The 19,666-nt window shown below is 32.8% G+C and overlaps 1 protein-coding gene and 2 non-coding genes across 4 annotated transcripts; 2 read left to right on the forward strand and 1 right to left on the reverse strand.

Annotated features, from left to right (window-relative positions):
- Window positions 1-11,648: 11,648 nt before the first annotated feature.
- TRNAG-GCC (transfer RNA glycine (anticodon GCC)) lies at window positions 11,649-11,719 on the forward strand. Its single transcript has one exon. It is a non-coding gene; the product is annotated as a tRNA-Gly (tRNA).
- A 2-nt stretch (window positions 11,720-11,721) lies between these two features.
- Window positions 11,722-11,811, forward strand: LOC132038809 (small nucleolar RNA snoR114). The gene has a single exon (XR_009410284.1). It is a non-coding gene; the product is annotated as a small nucleolar RNA snoR114 (small nucleolar RNA).
- An 880-nt stretch (window positions 11,812-12,691) lies between these two features.
- LOC132036290 (EH domain-containing protein 1-like) lies at window positions 12,692-19,047 on the reverse strand. Of its 2 annotated transcripts, none has more exons than XM_059426593.1 (16): window positions 18,822-19,047; window positions 18,652-18,731; window positions 16,917-16,985; window positions 16,762-16,819; window positions 16,535-16,590; window positions 16,415-16,454; window positions 16,231-16,298; window positions 15,804-15,917; window positions 15,601-15,703; window positions 15,459-15,508; window positions 14,693-14,821; window positions 14,358-14,609; window positions 14,190-14,269; window positions 13,564-13,690; window positions 13,318-13,461; window positions 12,692-13,127 (listed from the first exon to the last, which is right to left on the reverse strand). In XM_059426593.1, the coding sequence occupies exons 1-16, from the start codon at window positions 18,904-18,906 to the stop codon at window positions 12,942-12,944; spliced, it is 1,641 nt and encodes a 546-aa protein (XP_059282576.1). In that variant the 5' UTR covers window positions 18,907-19,047; the 3' UTR covers window positions 12,692-12,941. The 2 variants fall into 2 exon arrangements, with proteins under 2 accessions (XP_059282576.1, XP_059282577.1); XM_059426594.1 differs by having other exon boundaries at window positions 16,231-16,295; window positions 18,822-19,046.
- Between the last annotated feature and the right edge of the window lie 619 nt (window positions 19,048-19,666).

Below are 19,666 nucleotides of genomic sequence, written 5' to 3' on the forward strand. Positions count from 1 at the left end.
CTCCTAAAAAGTTTATATAGTTTTTACATAGTTCCATCTTTTTCTTACTAATTATTATTCCATTTTCTACAAATAGTCTAAATACTGTTTGCAGATGTCCTAAATGTTCTTTAATATCTCTACTAAACACTAGTATATCATCTACATATACTAATACAAACCTTTTATATTCTCCAAATATATTATCCATTTTTCTTTGGAAAATTGGTGGAGCTGTCTTTAATCCAAATGGCATTACTAACCATTCAAATGTCCTTCAGGACAGGTGAATGCAGTCCATTCTATACTTTCTTCATGCATTCGTACCTGCCAATATCCTGATTTACAATCAAATTTGCTAAATATTTTCTTTCCTTGTATTCTATTTATTAATTCTGTTTTGTCTGGTAACTTATATCCGTCTGTTCTAGTGTTATCATTAAGTCTTTTATAGTTAATTACCATTCTCGCTTTTCCTCTTACTATTTCGCTATGGTTTCTTACCATAAATGCTGCAGATCTATGTTTAGAAGTAGATCTACGTATTACTCCTAAATCTAATAGTTCTTTTATTTGTACTTTAAAATCTTCTACGTCTTGATTTGTTGCTTCAATCGAGGCTGTTTTAATTATATAGTCTGGATTTATTATATCTAATTTACATACAATTCTATTATTCTTCCAATGTTTTAATGGTTTTTCTCCTATAATTTCTATTTCGTCTAGTGTTTTTATTATATTGTCTAGGTCTTTTTGATTCTTTATTATTCCTATTCTTTCTATTCCTGTTTTAAAATTATATAACTCTGTCTCTATATCTATTAAAGTATAATCCTTTTCCAACAAATCTTCTTCTTCCAGGATTTCTTCTTCTTCTAGAGTTAAATTTTTTATTTCTGGCTTATCTTTACAACATGTATTGTTTTCTTGACACTCTTTACAACAACTATCTTTTTTCTTTTGCAGGTCTATGGTAGGGATCTTCTTATGACGGATCCTAGTTTCAGTGTTAAGAACTTGTACTGGCGTATGAGTAATATTTTTTAAGAAAATTACCCCATCTCTTGTAATCATACAGCTGCCATTATTATGTAACATAAAATCCAATCCTATGACAAAGTCTACATTGATATTAAGGTCTCTTACCCATATTTTATCCATTTTATAGCTTGGTTTGTAAAATTCTGAACATGTATTTATAAAGCTAATATAGGCTTTGTGAACATAATGTCTATATATGTTATGGGGAAAAGTGTTCATCTAACTTTGGCATTGCTATAACACACTCCCGACTTTGCGGAGTCCTATGACCCCCCCCCGGACTATTTTTTTGTGTATTTTGAGGGTATTATTGGTGACGTGGACTCAATAATACCCAATATTGAGGGACTCTTTTTTGTCCATATAATACCCTCAATAATACACAAAAAAATAGTCCGGGGGGGTCATAGACTCCATCCATTTATAGCATTTTGCCAAAGTTGAGTGTGTTTTTCTAATACTTCTCCCTATGTTATGGGTTCCATCCATTTGCATTCTTTTATTTATTTTTCTAGAATTTTTATTAAATTAGGTGGAACTATTCTTTTATTTATTATGCACTTTGTGCACCCCGAATCTACTAATGCTAACGTTTCTATCTCATAATCATCTATTTTAATTCTGGCAAGTATCTTTATTGTTCCTAATTTTTTGTCTTCATTACATACTAATGCCTCATGGTCTTCTATACTCATTAATTCTGCTTGCGATTCTTCTGGTATGATTCTTAATGGTTTCATCATAGGTTGTATATTTGATAATCTTATTTCTTCGTCTTCACTCTCCATTTCTCTATGTTTTCCTTTTTCTAGGTTACATAATCTAGTTTCTAGTTCATTGATTCTTGTTTCTAATGTTATTATTCTTAGATTAATAGTAGGGTCTTCAATTTTCTTATGAGTTGTCTCTTTATTTATTTTTGTTTTGAATTCTTTTTCTATACACATTATACATCCTTCTATATAACAATTTTTGCATTTAGCTCTTTTGTCTCTACTAGGATACCATTTACAAAAGAAACATGAATTGCTATCCAATCCCTTATTTCGTTCGAACTCATGGTTACGATCTTCGGCTATATTTGCTAAATTATCTATTACTCCTAGGTCTAGATTTTCCAATCCTATTTCATTAATTAATTCATCCGCTTTCGAGTCGATAGTCGTTTTGATTTTTTCTTCAGTGTCTACACTCACTATAGAATATATACTCTCTGTATCTGACATATATTCGTCTACGTTTATTAATGTTTCTTGGAAATCTTCAATTAGCTGTGAATTTCTTGTCTTATTATTTATTCTTTTTGGACATGTATTGGCTAAGTGCTCTACACTTCCACAAGTGAAGCATTCTAACTTATTTCTATAATTTCTTTCTGTTCGATATTTTCTTACATGTCTATTTTTGTCTAAATAAGGCTTTAAATTTCTTGATTTTCTAAGATAATATTTCTTTCTATTATATTGAGGATAGTTTTATTATATTGTGTCTTGTATTTTTTATGCTTTTTCTTTTTATAATTGTCTTTATCATAGCTTTGTGTAGTGTAAACTACGCTTTTACAAAAGTTCATTTCATTTTGTTTTAGCCGTTTTTGTATCCGTATATGGGTACATTTTTCTTGTAGTATATCCATTATATGTTGTATTCTATGTCCTATAGACCATTTTAAATTAGGGTTCGCACTACTCCGTCTCTCTTATTCCATCTATCTTCTATTTCTCTTCCTAGGGCTCCTGGTAGTTTGTTAAATAATTTTTTACCTAGTTCTTGATCAAATGCATTTCCACTAATAGTACAATAGTAAAAATAATCGTTTAAAAATTTCTTAATATAAAACCAACTACTTATGCTTAGTTGTTCTAATTTTATTACTGCATTTCTTTGTAGCACTAATAAGCCACTGTTTGGGTCTTCCCCTGTAATTAAAGTATGTATTTTATTAGTAAAATTATATGGGTTTGCTCCCATGGATACTAACTGTTGAAATTCCATTGGAAAATTTTCTTTATAAGCTTCCCATAAAGCTTTGGCTGATTCTCCTAAAAAGGTTTCTAAATATTTATACATTGTTTAAATCGTATCACTATACGTTTTTATATAGTCTCGCTACTACTATTCCTTTCCAAAGGTCTATTACCGAATTCCATCTTTGTGGATCATGTCTTTGCTATATTTAATATTTTACCCTTATTACCTCCTTCTTGAAGAATAATAGGTTCTTCTATAGGCATTCTTTTTTTTTCCGATGGTTTAATATTGTCTAAGGGTTCTCCTCCTGTTCTAAAAACTCTTCTTCTAGGTACATTTCCTGTGCTCGTGTCTATAGTGTATTGTTCTCCTGTTGTTCTCTGAAATGGGCTAGAACTAGATGCGCTAGATTCCATTAATTCTTTTTGACTTATTATTGAGTCTATCTCTGTTTCTTCGTCACTGTATTGCATTTCTTCTAATATTTTATCAAAATCGTCTGATTTCTTTTGGTATATCTGTTGTACTCTATATCCCCAATTATCAGTTCGGGCTTCACATAATTTGAAATGACTTATGGCTTCTTCTATTGTTAATTCTCCTAACTTACATCCTTTGCATCTAAAAAGCATATTTTTGTTTTCTTTTTGAAGTCTTTTTGCTTCTTCTATAGCTATGTCTACCGCAAACTCGTCTTGCATTAATTCTATATTCATAAAAGTTGTTTCAGTAATTTCGTTTTCGTCTAAAGTACTTTCTTCTTCTATGTCTTTTTGTGGCGTATAATTATAATTAGTAAAACGCACAGATGTCTCTCCCTTAGAATTAGTATACATTAAGTGGGATTACGTCGTAGAATCTTTTTCCTATTAAAATCTTCTAGATTCCATTCCATCCCTGCATATTCTTCAGGATTTATTTTAATGGGTTTTATTAGTCTTATTCCTCTATTTCCCATTACTTCTACTACATCTTCTACCTTAATTTTAAATTTGATATTACTAGTATTAGTCATTTTTCCTAGAAATCCTACGCATATTAGTAAATTATTACCGTCACACATCTCTTCATATCCCTTGGTCTGTATTCCTATTTTTATGTGTTTTCCAAATTCTGCTAAATTCATTATAAAATCCGGGCTAATATAAAAGATTCCTCCATTATTTGTCATGTCTACCTCCGTTAGTCCTATTATTGATTTCTTCATGTCTGACCATCTATCGTCATAAATTACTATTAGAACTTTAGTTCCTAAGTTCTTTCTAGTTAGTCCTTTTAATCCTACTACTATTAATCCCATATGCATTAGACTTCTTCCAGTATTTTTTATTTGTCTTACAGCTACTGGGTCTATTAAATTTATGGTAGTAATTTTAGCTCCTATGGCTGATATTTGTTCTTCTCTATAATGTCTATATAATTGGGCTGTACTTGAAAACTGTCCTATATTGTATAAAGTTTTTGGATTTAATAATTTTAACTGGTTCTGTTGGAAGATTTGTATATCTCTGTCTACGTCGATTACTTCACTTAATTGTTGGTTGTTTTCTTCTGGTGTTCTTCTACTTAAAATTCTTGATAAGAAATTATTACCTATTCTATTATCTGAAAAATTTACTCTTTGTCTTTCGTGCCTTTCTGATCCTCCTTCGTTTCTTGGTCTAGCTGAAAGAAGGTCCATTTTTTTGGTTTTCTAAATACTTTAACTTTCTCTTTTTGAGGTGTTATTTCTACCTTTTTTAATTGGTCTATTAATTCTTCAACTTCTTTACTTTTGAACGCTTCTTTATTTTTGTCTTTTTGTTGTTCAGTTAACCACCGAACACGTTCACCTAGTAATTCTAACTTTGGTACTATTGTTTCTATTTTCTTTATTATTTCTAATATTAATGAAAGTATAGTAATATTTTGTTGTAGTATTATTTGGTCCGATTTAGCGTTAGGTATATATTCTTTATAGTCTGCTGGTAACGGTATAGACTTTTCTATTAATTTTGAGGCTTCTTCTTGAGCTAATGTTGGTCTACTCATGAAAGAGTGATTTCTTTTAGTTCTGCTATTGTCTTTTTTAATTCTTTAATGTCACTGGTTAATACGTCTACTTGTTGTGTTATCTTAGAGACTATGTTAGTTGTTTTTAGTTCTATTTCTTTTGGTTTGTCTATAATAATTTTAACTAACCTTTCTATTTCTGTTTTTGTAGGTAATTTTTCTATATTAATTTTGTTAACTAAAATCTGAATTTTTCTTTCTAGTTCTAGTTCTTGCGTTTTTAAGTAATCGAAATTCTGTTCTAATTTTTCTAGCTTCTTCTTTTGATGAGTCCGGGAAGATTCTATTACTTCTAATATTCTAATGATATCTTTATTATTTTCTTGAGTCTTTTCACTAAGATTTATAACTAAATCAACTAGTGTATTAAATTGTTTGTCTTCACTATGTAATATATGTTCTCCGTTACTAAAATTACACTTTATAACACTATGGTCTTTTAATGTTCTATATTTCTTTTCTGGGTATATTCTTAAATCTAAGTATTCTAGATTTTTTAATGTATCTATTTTTCTAGTGTGTTGCTATCCTAACGGAATTTTTATTTTACAAACTTTTGTCTGGTATTCTATCTTAGTTGTAAGTCTTTCTATATCCTCTCTTATACCGTGTAATTCCCACGTTATAGCAGAGATTGTTTCTTCGTTAACCTGACTTTGTAAGAGTCTATTATTTATTAGTGATGATAATGTTTCTGAATTGAGTATTTCTAAGTATGCACTTAAGGCTTTTTCTACTTGTTGATATTCTCGTTTCTTCTTTATATCTCTATATAAATACCAATGATTAATATGTATTTGTTTAACAAAGGGTAACGTTCTCATGCAATTAATATGGTCGAAATCTATTTTGGTTCTTCGAGGTCTTTCTAGATTGTATGTATCTGAGTAATTTATATTCTAATCCTGATATTATATCTATTAATTCTTGTAGTCTTAACTGATTTTCTTTGGTACTACTTAATTTAATATATTCTGGGTATAGGTTATTTAATTCTTGTTTGACTTTTAAATAATAATCTTGCATCTATTAACCTAGAGGCATAAAGTTTACTTGTTGTTCCAGCCGTCTAAGATAATCTTCAGTTCGAAATATAGCGTCGTCGGTAAAATGAACTTCCCAAAGGAGATTATTTCTAAAACTTAATACTGTTGTATTATGATTTAATTCTTCTCTATATGCTGTGTCTAAATAATTAATGTGTTCTGTAAGGAACTTTCGTGAGCTTCTGAGGTTTTCTAGTCTTTTTCTAGTAATATAAATCATGCGATGGTGAAAACTTATATGTTTAGCAAAACGGTGTTGTCTCATTAACTCTTGTCTAATAGTAGGTACGGTGTGCTAGTTTTCTTCTTCTAGCAGAAAAAAGTCTTCTCATATAATTGTAAATAAGGCTAAGGCTCCAAAAATCTTCTCGCTCTGATACCAATAGGGGTTATAGTTTGTTTCAATAGAAATAAAGACAATGAAGAGTATGTGATTTTTTACTAATATGTTAAACAATCCTACTCGGTACTCCCTCACCCCTTGATTCCTCTTATCATGTAAGTGTAGTTTTGATTTTCTGCCTATTCTCCCAGTTTTATAATTTTTTTGATATTGTTTACCAGAGTCTTCGTTTCTTCAATGTAATTGTCTCATCTTGAAATATAACCTTTCCACATGTCATTGTCTCATATTTATTGTTTTCATCTTCCTTCTGAACCATGCTTACCAAATGTCTTTTTCAATTCTTTTTCTTGCCAAATGTCTCTTTCACTTCTTTTTCCTGAAATGTTTCCTTTCTTTTGATTTTGTCTTCTAGCTAATGTCCGCTAGTCATTTCGTAGCCACTATAAATGCACTTTGTCAATATTTTACAGACCGAAATCTAGACAAAAAATTTAAATTTTATGTTGTAGTGCACGGTAAAACTAATGGCATTTTTCAAACCTGGATAGAAGTTTTAGACTCTATAAAAGACATACGAAAACCTCTTTTCAAAGGATTTAATAATTTCACTGAAGCATTAGACTATGCTAGGGGAGTATTGGGTCCAAACTACTATATCTCTCCAGCCCCAAGAGCACAAGTTCAAGAAAAAAAAAAAAAAAAAAAAAACATCGACCACCTTTCTCCCTATTCCCTTTCCCTTTCATAAATGTCCTACCTTTTTTCAACCTTTGTAATATAACTCCCCTGTAAAATAGTTTAGGACTTCCAGTAATTTTCTCTTAGTGTGAAATAGTTTTCGGGTTCCCCAAAAGGGAAACCTCTCTCCAGCTTAAACGGTGTTGTCTCATTAACTCTTGTCTAATAGTAGGTACAGGTGCTAGTTTTCTTCTTCTAGCAGAAAAAGGTCTTCTCATATAATTGTAAATAAGGCTAAGGCTCCAAAAATCTTCTCGCTCTGATACCAATAGGGGTTATAGTTTGTTTCAACGTCCAAAAAGATACAGACAAAATAATCTTTTGTGACCATTGTTCTACTATGACCGATGTAGCCAAAAGGTTGAATCAGCAAAAAGAGACTTTGATTCAAGAAAAAATGAAACTCTTGGACCAAGTGAAGACATTAGAACAAAGACTACAAGCAGTAAAGTTCGAATTGGCGCAGTCTCAGAGTTCTCCATCTCAGATAAATATGGGTAAGAGACCTTAATATCAATGTAGACTTTGTCATAGGATTGGATTTTATGTTACATAATAATGGCAGCTGTATGCTTACAAGAGATGGGGTAATTTTCTTAAAAAATATTACTCATACGCCAGTACAAGTTCTTAACACTGAAACTAGGATCCGTCATAAGAAGATCCCTACCATAGACTTGCAAAAGAAAAAATTATTACCGTCACACATCTCTTCATATCCCTTGGTCTGTATTCCTATTTTTATGTGTTTTCCAAATTCTGCTAAATTCATTATAAAATTTTATTTCCTTTGTTTAACACTAAATATGGGTGAATCAAGTAGTTCGCATCAAATCATTCTAATGATCACTCGATTTAGTGCATACTGACTTAGTAGATCATCTCTCTTGACTTAAAATACATCAAATTGATTAAGTATTATACATTGATCACTACATATCGTTGATTTCCTTTGTTTATCACTAAATATGGGTGAATCAAGTAGTTCACATCAATTCACTCTAATGATCACTCGATTTAGTGCATACTGACTTAGTAAATCATCTTTCCTGACTCAAAATATATCAAATTGATTAAGTATTATACATTGATCACTAAATATCGTTGATTTCCTTTGTTTATCACTAAATATGGGTGAATCAAGTAGTTCACATCAATTCACTCTAATGATCACTCGATTTAGTGCATACTAACTTAGTAGATCATCTTTCCTGACTCAAAATACCATCAAATTGATTAAGTATTATATATTGATTACTAAATATCATTGATTTCATTTGTTTATCACTAAATATGGGTGAATCAAGTAGTTCACATCAATTCACTCTAATGATCATTGGATTTAGTGCATACTGACTTAGTAGATCATCTTTCCTGACTCAAAATACCATCAAATTGATTAAGTATTATATATTGATCACTACATATCGTTGATTTCCTTTGTTTATCACTAAATATCATTGATTCCCTTTGTTGATCACTAAATATGGGTGAATCAAGTAGTATATGTTGCAACAACTGTAATATCTGTTGCAGCAAGTGCAGTATCTGTTGCAACAACTGTAGTATCTGTTGCAATAACTATAGTATCTGTTGCAGCAAGTAACATAGTTGTTGAACATGTCCTTACTCTTGTTGGATAAACACAACAAGTTACCCAGTTTCTGCAACAAGTCACTTCACTTGTTGGAAAAACCCCAACATGTAACTTAGTTGTTGCAACAAATTTCTTACTTGTTGGAAATCTTTTATCACTTGGATAAAACCCAACAAGTTACAAAGCTGTTGCAACAGATTCATTACTTGTTGAAAACTGTTCGGCAATTTATTAACAAGAATACACACATTTGTGATTTGAACACCATCAACATATCATATAAACCAAGTTCACAAACACCAAGAACATAAATTATCATTCTAAAAAGAACAACATTAAAATGTCATAAAGTTCCAAAAAATAACTATTATTATAACACAGTGCAATTAACAAGTATGAAGCATTTCGGCTTGGACATGTTGTTTTTTGTGCCAGCTGTTTTGCATAAGGAGCATTTATTTTTCCTCGTTCGCAATGATTCCCCGATTCCACGCCTCCTCTTTGTCCACCTTCTTCCGGATTTGCTAGGATCAACATACGAAGGAGATATTCTCTCTCTAATTCAAAACTTCTTTTCAAAAAAATTTTTTTGGGGTGGGTGGTGCAAAAAATAAAAACTTTTCAAAACTTTTTTTTAAAACAAAATTATTATTTTTGGGGTGGGTGGGTGGAGTAAGAAACCAAAGAAAAAAAATTCTTTTCAAGATTTTTTTTTTTTTTGCGGTTGGGGGGGGGGGTTGGTGGATGGGGTGGGGGTGGTGCAAAAAATCAAAAACAAAAACTTTTTCATTTTTTTTAAATAAAATTAATTTTTTTCGGAGGGTAGGGGGTGGGCGGTGCACAGAAAAAATTAAAAAAAACTTTTCAAAATCTTTTTTAAAAAAATATATTTTTTGGTGGGGTTTAGGGGTGGGGGGTGGGGGGCAAGGGCGGGGGGAGGGGTGGTGCAAAAAATCAAAAACAAAAACTTTTCAAAACTTTTTTTTTTTTAAAATATTTTTTTTTGCGAGGGTGGGTGGTACAAAAAACAAAACAAAAAAAATTTCAATTTTTTTTTTTTAAAAACATTTGTTTTGGTGGGGGGTGGGGGCAAGGGCAGGGCGGCAGGGGGGGATGGGGGTGGGGGGCGTCAGGGGCAGGGGTATTTTATGGTTTATATGGGTTGGTCAAAGTGTTAAAAATAAAACTTGGGGGCAAAGTGTAAAAAAGAAAGCTTGGGGTCAAAGTGTTAAAATATAACTTTGGGACAAGTCAAAACTCCCTAATTACTAATCCAAAGTTTATCACCCCTACTCAATTAAAAAAACTAGAGTTATCCCAACTCAATTTTCAAACCTTTTTGTCACCTTTAATTAAAAGCCCCGTATAACTAAGTAGTTGTAGTAGTAGTAGTTGGCTTTAATAAAGGGACAACGCCTTAAACTTGGCAATGAACTAAGCATCCGAACGAGTAATAGATTATTAAATATTGTCTGTTTAAAGTTTGAAAAAAATATATCACGTTCTTTAGTTATACACACTACCTCAATAAACTAATAAAATCACATGTTTCTAAAGTGTATAATTAAAGAGATGACATACTTGATATATAGTAGTTAACTCAACTACAATGACGTCGTCAAAATTTTCAATAAGGAGTTCAAAATATAATGAAGTAAGCAGACGAAGAAGTCAAGGAGATTCAATATCTATTATATGTACATAAAATATGATTTTAACCTTGTATATACCAGTGTTTTAAAAGGCGAGGGCGTGAGGCGGGGTGTTTTACTTAATAGGGGGTGAGCGTAAGCCCCGTGGATCTTTTAATTTTTTAATTTATAATATAGTAAAATAGTATGATGACACAAAAATTATAAAATATAAATAAATAGTTTTAAAAAGTTAGTAACATGATTAAAGAAAACTCATAGAATGCAAAACTTCTTATATGATTTTACAAGTATAAATAATTGCATGATATAAAAGTTATTGTGAGATACAAACCTTTTTAACCCCTTAACTTTTAAACAATAAAAGAATCACAATTTCTAAAGCATACTTCTATCATATATACTATGCAATTTACCTTCCTAAAAGAAATAATCAATAAGCTTTATCAAATTATAATTAAAACATCACTGCTTCATGAATAAAAATAAAATTACTTTCAAATAGCAAAATAATAAACTATGATAATTTTGAGGCACATGACAAAAACGTGAAGACTAATGGCAAGTGAAGATGTAAAATTTAGCTATATATTTTTAAAAGAAATGTTAAGTGATGTCCACCCTCGTAGTGTTCTCAAATAGTAAATATGCAATACTACGGTTCGTTATTTGAGTTATTCTCAATCGTCTTATTTCTATAGATGAAGCAAACTATTAAGTATCATTCATTTAATAAAGAATTATGAGGGTCAATAATGTTAACAGGGGAATTTGGCACATAATTTGTGTAAGAACTCTTAGGCGAGCCCCGAGTACTGGGAGTTAGGTGTGTTTAGGGCATACAATTGTGCGCTTAGGGCGTAAACCTCACAGAACTAAGCCTAACACGTAAGCCCCAAGGCGTTTGCCTGTGTCCCGCCCAGGGGCGAGCCCCGAGGCGAGTTCCGAAACTGCCTTTTAAAACACTGATATATACAATGTAATTTTCCATTGAAGGAGGTTCGGTACCCAGCGCTTCTATACATAGCTACACCTTGCTTAACTACCTAAATCGATGCTTGATAACTTGTGCAAAAGCTTTTCTAAATTTTGAATTAAAAGTGTATAATTGGATACTTATCACGTATTCAGGTGCTTAATTGAACAAGTTGTAATTTGAGTGTGTAATCTTACATTTAAGGGTTGTGCTAAGAGGATTAGTTTAACAACGTTAAAACACACTACAAGCACCAGTGGTCTAGTGGTAGAATAGTACCCTGCCACGGTACAGACCCGGGTTCGATTCCCGGCTGGTGCATTGAGCTGTGATGAATATATGTGCATCAAGCGGTGATTAGGGTCGCCGCACTTGTCTGATTCCAAGACCGATACAATAGCGCATCTGAGCTCTTCATTTTTTTTTCACTTTTTATTTTTATTTTTGTGTAATATATATTTGTGTAATATATATAATTAGTTCATCCCATGAAAATTTTGTGGACTTGTGGTACTGCATATACTATTGATTGACATTTCGATAGGGCATTTTTCGTTATTTATTTTCAATTTTCTTTTTTATGGCTACTGGTTATTAATAGTTAAGACCATCAAAATTGAGTTCTAGATTTTCACGTTTTGAGTCCGTCACCTATCCAGGAGAATAATTGACACACATCCAGTTTGATGAATACACTTTATCTTATAGACATCTGTATCACCTAATCAAATCTATTAACGCACGTTTTAACCTTTAAGGGGAAAAAAAAAAGCGATCCGTCTGTAAAAAATTTGCCTGCCGTACATCTTGAGGTCCGAGGAAGGTTGTCTCACAAGAGCCTATTGTCCGCACAGACTATTTCCACTCGAACCCGTGACCTTGATCATACGACAACAATCGTACTGGGTCTTACTGGCACTTCCTTCATACGTTTTTAACCTTATTGAAAATAAATTGATTTCAAGATCTTTATATTACAAGTCCACTTCCTACATTTTGGAAAAAGCTTATCTATACAGGTGATGTTTGCACCAATCCAATGAATAGATGACAAGTGTTTTACACACACTAATATCACATAATCATAATAGATTACTCTATTGCATATTTTTACCTGGTTTTGTATTTAACCATGACAAACTAGAGGTATAAGTTTTTCCTATATTACAGAGAATTTCTTGGTATGTTTCCTCTTTCTGCCAACTTTAGAGTCCAGTGCAGTTTCTATTGCTCTTCAGGTAAGCCCTGCATTTTGATTAACAAAACACAACAAGAGAAAAGAAGGGCACATGCTAACACAGAAATAAAGATCATCCTGTATTCAAAATTCTTAAGAATCTCTGTTTATGTGCCACCATAATTGCTGGCTGATAATGTGTTCATTGGTCCCCAACTCCCTGTTAAACCCAAAATTGTTTGTAGAAATTCTCAATGTGAGAGACCAAAAAGGAATAATGTTACAACATACAATGACTTAGTTGTATATTAACAAACCAAATACGGGTAGAAATAACTGCAAATTCTACCAGCTATAAGGGCCGCGTTAGTCATAAGGATTCCTGAAATTCTTGAGAAGTTCGGGGATGTCATAACCAAGCATATCGTCAACATCTTGTATCATCTTGGGCTTCAACTTCTCAAATCTATCAAAGCTATAACCACTGAGAACTTCCCTGAAGTGTTCGACATTTGGAAAATCCCCAGCAGGCAGATGAAATTCCCTTTGAACCTGTTTGGAAGAATTGGGCATTAACACACAATACAAGTGCTCAATATACCAATTATATGCAAATAAAATTATTGTGTGCCTCACACAACTAGTGTCCGTTGAGTGAGTCACATAATAAAAAATTTCTACTTAGTGGGCATGTATATGACAGTTTAGTGCATATGCAAGTGTGGGTATAAGAGGTTGAAACCTTTCCAAATTCTTTTTCCAATTCATCGATCAATCTCTGTTGGGTCTTGGCTTTTCCTATCATAGCAGGCATTTCCTTTCTGAGATGACCGATTATATAAGCATGTATCTTGGCAGCTCTAGCACGTTTTACAAATTCATTGATCTGTACACAATAAAAACCTGCTTTTCAATCCTTGTTTAAAGCATAGTTTGAGCAGAGTATAGGAGCAATATAAAGACTCAAAAAGTGAGATTGAGGATTTACACGACGATCACAAGCCTTCTTTGGAATGTTTTTCAAGTCCATAAGGAGATCATCTTGTTCCTTTTCAAAAAGTTCTTTCCCAAGTGGCCCTGTTGCAGCTTCATTCATTGGTTTGTCATTAAATGATCTGTGCAAGCGAAACACCACAAAGTTAATGAAAAATGTAAAACTACAAAAGGAAAATAAAGTTTTATGCATATCCATCTAAATTGAAGACATTATTTGAAATGAACACACATATTTAGATATTTACTTTCAAGTGTCCATATTAAATCTGGACTTGAGCATAGAGACTAGAGAGAAAATTGATGGCGTGGGGATGGGAAATTGTCTTAAACATATGATAGCATCTATTAACCAAATGTGAAGTTTATAAGGAGTACACTTGCAAGTCCAACCAATTGATCTAAGATTTAGAGTTCATTACCAGAAGTTTGACGAAACATTAAGGACCAGTTAGGTCCTCACGTTCTGAATAATTTTGTTCTCATACTATTGCTTAGCTGCAACCCAATTACGTTTCGTTGACTAAAATAAGCCCATTTGAACCCAATTACGTTTCGTTGACTAAAATAAGCCCATTTAAATCATTTACTGGGCTAGCTGTAAAACTATAAAGATCATACCCTATGTAGACACGAGCAACTTCAGGAGTATTTAGAACTTTCCCCAAAGACCACATCAATGCTCCATAAACCCTCATAAGCTGCAATTGAGACCAATTGATAAAATCAACTTGTAGCATATCCAAGAAAGAAGTGGAAAACATCAATGATGGAAAAAAATCGCCTTACTTGTTGAGTATCAACTTGGTCAGCCTTGTTCAGAACCACACGTATCTTATCATCGTGACCTCGAAGCGAAGAAATCACACGTTTGAACTCATCACTTATATCAAGCTTGTGAGGATCAAACAAAAGAAGGATGAGATCACACTTGGCAGCGAACCAGGAAGTCACACCAGTAAAGTCATAGCTCCTTTGAGTTCTCTGCTTTTCCCCAGATAAAACTCCAGGAGTATCCACCAAAGTAAAATGCTCCAACAACTTTTTTAACATGAGAGAGGGAAAAGTTCAGTTCAGAGTTTTGTTAAAGGTTGTTTTTATAAGTAAATTGATCCATAACTCACAGGATGCGGCATTTGAGAACACTCAAACTTTGACAAAAACGCAGTTCCAAAAGTTGTCAGACCGCTAAATGGCATATCTGCTTGAACGGCAATTGTGTTTCCTGGAATACTTCTTTCATCAGGCCCATTCTGTATAACAAAGTTGAAAGTGAACACCAATCTAACAAGAGATTCAGCATGCAGCAAGTTTTGAGAAAAGTATTAGCAAGCATGTATCACATTGGTGAAACTAGGGATGTCAAATGGGCGGGTTGGGCGGGTCAAAATGGATGAGTTAATAAGTGGGTGGATTATGGACCCGTCCAAAAGTTACTTGGTCTGAAATGGGCTAAAAATCGGGTCATAACCCAAAGACGCCCAATTGTTATTAACTTTTAATTTCTTTGTCCTTTTATAATTTTTTAAGTACCTAATATTTTTCTTTATTATGGCTATGTATAACATATCAAATAAATAATAATAATAAAAAAAAAAAAAAATTTGACAAAGTTTCTATGGGCCAATGGGCTACATATCAGCCCAATTTTCAGATGGGCTGAAATGGGTTGGGCTAAAAGGGACTGAACTAATAAATGGGCTGGTCAACTTGAGGGGGTTGGGCAGGCCATGTTCTCATGGGCTAATTTTGCCACCCATAGGTGAAACTATTGCGAAAAAGCATCAGGCAGTGAGCTCCTTAACATGGAAAATGGAAACATAAATGGTAGACTAACAGAAAGAAAATTATAAACATAGTGGTCAGTAAGAGTAAAAAATGGGAACATACCATGACAACCACAAATCTGTCTGTTGTAGGCTCTGGTCCAATGTGAGCACCTATAGACATATGGGATGCAAAAACGTAAACAAGAGCCTCTTGTATACATAAACAAGTCACTTGCACAAAGAAAAAAGGAGTTTTAGCTAACCTGGGTAACTCATTTTGAGTAAATGTTTAATGAATGTTGTTTTGCCTGTGGAGTATTGACCCAAAAGCATCACCATTGGCTTGGCATCAAAATCACTATTCGCCTATTACAGCACATAACCATAGCACTTCAGCTGTTTATTTATCACACTTTTCCCGTACCAATAAAAAGGAAGCATAACTGAAATGAAATGCACCACCTACCAACAAAGGAGAGACAAAATCATTGAAGTGATATGCAACTTCTAGCGGCTTTAGTTTTTGGATGTACAACTTCTTTAGTCCATCAACTATTGAAGTGACAGCGGTTAAAGAGACCTGTACGTTGATGAAAAGAGCCAAGTTTCAGGAGCAAACCGAGAATTAAGCATCAACAAGTCCTAACATGTTGTAGGATGTGCTCGGGAAGTTTGGGCGCAGGAGAATCCCATGCAATAATTTCGACCAATATACTGATGGATAAAGACAAAGATACTTCTTGACAACTTAGTTTGATTGAGAAAACACCACATGCAGAATTTGAGTATGTTACTGGAACTTGTATAGCATATTATAACACTTGGAACAGTGTTCAGTAATCTGAAAAAGATGCAATATTTTGATAGTTATACTAGTTACAAAGAGGACGTACCTTCTTTGAAGATTTTGATGATGAAAACCAACTAGTTGCTGGTGTGGCCGGGACAGGAGCACTGCCTGCTTCTCAGTCCAAATTAGTTAGATGCAATCATAACATTTACCTCCATTCCTCACACTCCAAGAACACAAAGAAAGTAAAAATAGAATAACTTCTTTGATGAAATATCGTATATTACCAATCTGATCAGGTTCGCTTTTAGGTGCCAGCTTCTTCTTCTGTTTTAAAATAATAAAAATTAGGTAACAGTTCAGTGTTAAATGAAAAATAAGGTAAAAGGTGAATCTAGCATACTTACAGCAAGAAGAACATCCAGACCTTCCATTACAGGAGTTGGCAAATTTTCAAAGTCAACTGCAATGGGTTTCACATGTAAGATCAGTATATGACCAGGAATCAATTTTTTTTTTTTTGGGAATAATTCACAAATTCAGTTCGATTAATCTGCTAGACATTGTTAACGAGTGAATAAAAACATAACTAGCATACATTATAAAATACAAAACTTGAAAATATGCAAGTTACCATCAGCATTTAAAAGATCATTAGTTACTGCATGGCCAGATTGCCCCAAAGAGACCAACTACAGATTGAAAAGCAAAGAAAGATCTCTGTTTCAGATGGATTAGAATTAACTGGAAAAAAAAAAACTGTAATGAGAGCGCAGAAAAAAGTAGTACCTGCATTGCAACAACAAATTCTCTAAAACTGAGAAAACCTTGTCGTTTGGAATCTGCAATTGCCCACACCTTAGCAAAAGAAGAGAAATGAAACAAATTGTTGAAACAATTTTAAGCGGTAGAAATGAATTGTCAAAACTGGGAGGAAACCACAAACTTAAGAGATCAATCTGATTATTTTATCAGAAAGAAAATTGTTGAAACAGGTCAATCTGATTCAGCACTAGCTACTAATATAATGTCTGTACATATGTCAAAATACAATTTATCGCTCACAAGGCTGGATGAATAGCAACAAAAGTCAATAATCACCTTATTTACGGATTCTTTATATTTTTATTTTATCAAGAATCACCTTATTTAAGGATTTAGGCGCAAGAGAGGGAGAAAATTCAGTTTCCCTTCCAACTTTGGTCACCTTTTTTCCATTTAAATTTAGTCTTATTTATCACTAGAAGTTGTCTAAATGCATTAATTTGAACATCTGGTTCAATATTTTTCACTTTTTAGCCACCAGAAGGTAGCAAGTAACCTGAATATGATTATCAGTTATCCAACATTCCGAATGACAATATTAATCTTCTAAGAAAAGGCCTAAAACCTGAGAAATTGCACAGCTTGCTCACATGTCTTGCATCCTCTGTTTAGCATTCCAGATCGTAGGTTATTTTCATGAGATCTTTTAGGTGATAACTCGGTCATTCTCATGAGTTGCAAAAATGAAGTTAGCACAATAGCTTTCCATTGACTAGTGACTAAAGTATCACCTTTTTCAGAACCTTAGATGGCAAACGGCAGCTTAAAGTTTGGGATCCAACTATCACATCAATAAATTAGGAGCCAAAGTACTTGGATTTATTCACCTATTGATTCGAAGAAGAACTGAAAAGTTGCCTTTAACAAAGGAGCACCTAGAAGCTAACTGGGGAGACCTTATCCTTCAATACAACTACCAAAAGATGAATAAGGCCTTAGACATACTTTTTAAGAAAATATGAAAGATTGAAGATGTTCAAATCCCAGCAGAAATGCTACACGATTTCCTTCCCGTCAGTCTACATGAGCAGAGCTAAAGTGTAGGAAGAGGGTTCGACGGAACCCACTAGTTTTGGTTCAAACCATGTATTTGTCGTAACAAAATTCATTTAATATGTACAAGTCATTAATTTAGACCCCAATAATACACTTTATTCGAAAATCAGAGTTTGGCCATGAAAATTCCAAATCCAACTTGAAGTTATATTTCAAATTTGGAAAACAGGTTAAGCTGTTTTCCAACTCACTTTTCACTTTTGAAGTTGTATATAAGTACATTCAATCATGAACATTATTCCAATTTCCAAATATTCTTTGCAAAAAAATATAACCAAACACAACTCCATCTTCAACTCCAACTCCAACTCCATAAATTCCAAATAAAGTGAAAAATATTTGAAATCTATGGCCAAACGCCTACTAAAAATCTCAAACTCATAATCTTCAAATTTTGGCTCCGCCTTTGTTTGTTACCCGGTAGTAGCTACTACTGATATAGGTAGTAGATACACGGTGGAATAGTCTAGGCACAGGCAAGCTGGTCTAAACACTACCATTATATAAAAATACTATTCAAGATTGAAAAATGATAGCAGTTTTGGATAGCAAATAATCAAATTAAAAAAAAAAAAAAAAAAGATCACAGTTAACACCTAACATTTCAAGAATTTACAAACATGAAAAGAAAAACAAAGGAAACCTGCTTGAGTTCTGGACGAGGCAAATTGGACATGGCAAAGAACTTGGTAGCATCTCCACCAGTGAGACGTCCATCTCCATCTGTACACAATTAACTCCATTATTCCAAATTAAAAAAAAAAACTCTTATTTGAATAATAACAACACTGAAAATAGAGAGAGTAAATTAACCAGAATCAGCAAAAGTGAACCATTGTTGATAGATCTTCTCGTGTTCTTTTGAACATCGATTAATGGGACTTGTATCAAACTCCATTTGTCTAATGATTTCCTATTTTTTCAAATGCCACTTTTACTGAAGAAATAAATTTTCTAAGATCTATCTTTTGTATTTTAACTATTGATCAGTTTCAGTTTACGAGAACCCCATCATTTTGCTCAATTAATTTTACGTACTACGCTACTGCGACTTTTTTCCATTAGTCTAAAAGTGTCAGTTTACAATAGCAAAAGCCCATTGGGCCATATTGCAGAAGCCATTTATAATGCCTTAATTATGCGTCAAATGGTTCAATTATTTTTGTATAATAAAATAAATTATATTTTTCTATTGATTAGAGCATGCACAAGTTATAAATCTTTTGATATTAGAAATACAATAATACCAAGCTACTATGTGGCTTTTCCAATCATCATTTAGATGCTACTTTAACTTGTTAGTTTTTGTCTAAGGGTAGAATTGAAAAAAAAAACAGGCCAATTTATGTCTTGATTTACTAAGGTGATACTTATTATGAAATAATTTTTTTTGGTTGAGGTGACACTTATTATGGGACGGAGGGAGTAGAGTATCAATTATAACAGTTTGGTTTTTTGGAAAGTTATAAATTTGATTGATCGGCTAAAAATATTTATGTTCGCTCGCCAATATACATATTTGTGGCTATTTTTGCGTGGACGGCTAGTTATATCAGTTTTTTTTTTTTTTTTGGTTCTTAATACAAAACATTTCAAGATTTAAAATGGATTATAGTTACCTTACCAGCCTTATCAATATAGACGTAAGTTAAAGGAGA

This window comes from Lycium ferocissimum, chromosome 11 (assembly GCF_029784015.1).
Source record: "Lycium ferocissimum isolate CSIRO_LF1 chromosome 11, AGI_CSIRO_Lferr_CH_V1, whole genome shotgun sequence".
In the NCBI taxonomy this organism is placed as follows: Eukaryota; Viridiplantae; Streptophyta; class Magnoliopsida; order Solanales; family Solanaceae; genus Lycium; species Lycium ferocissimum.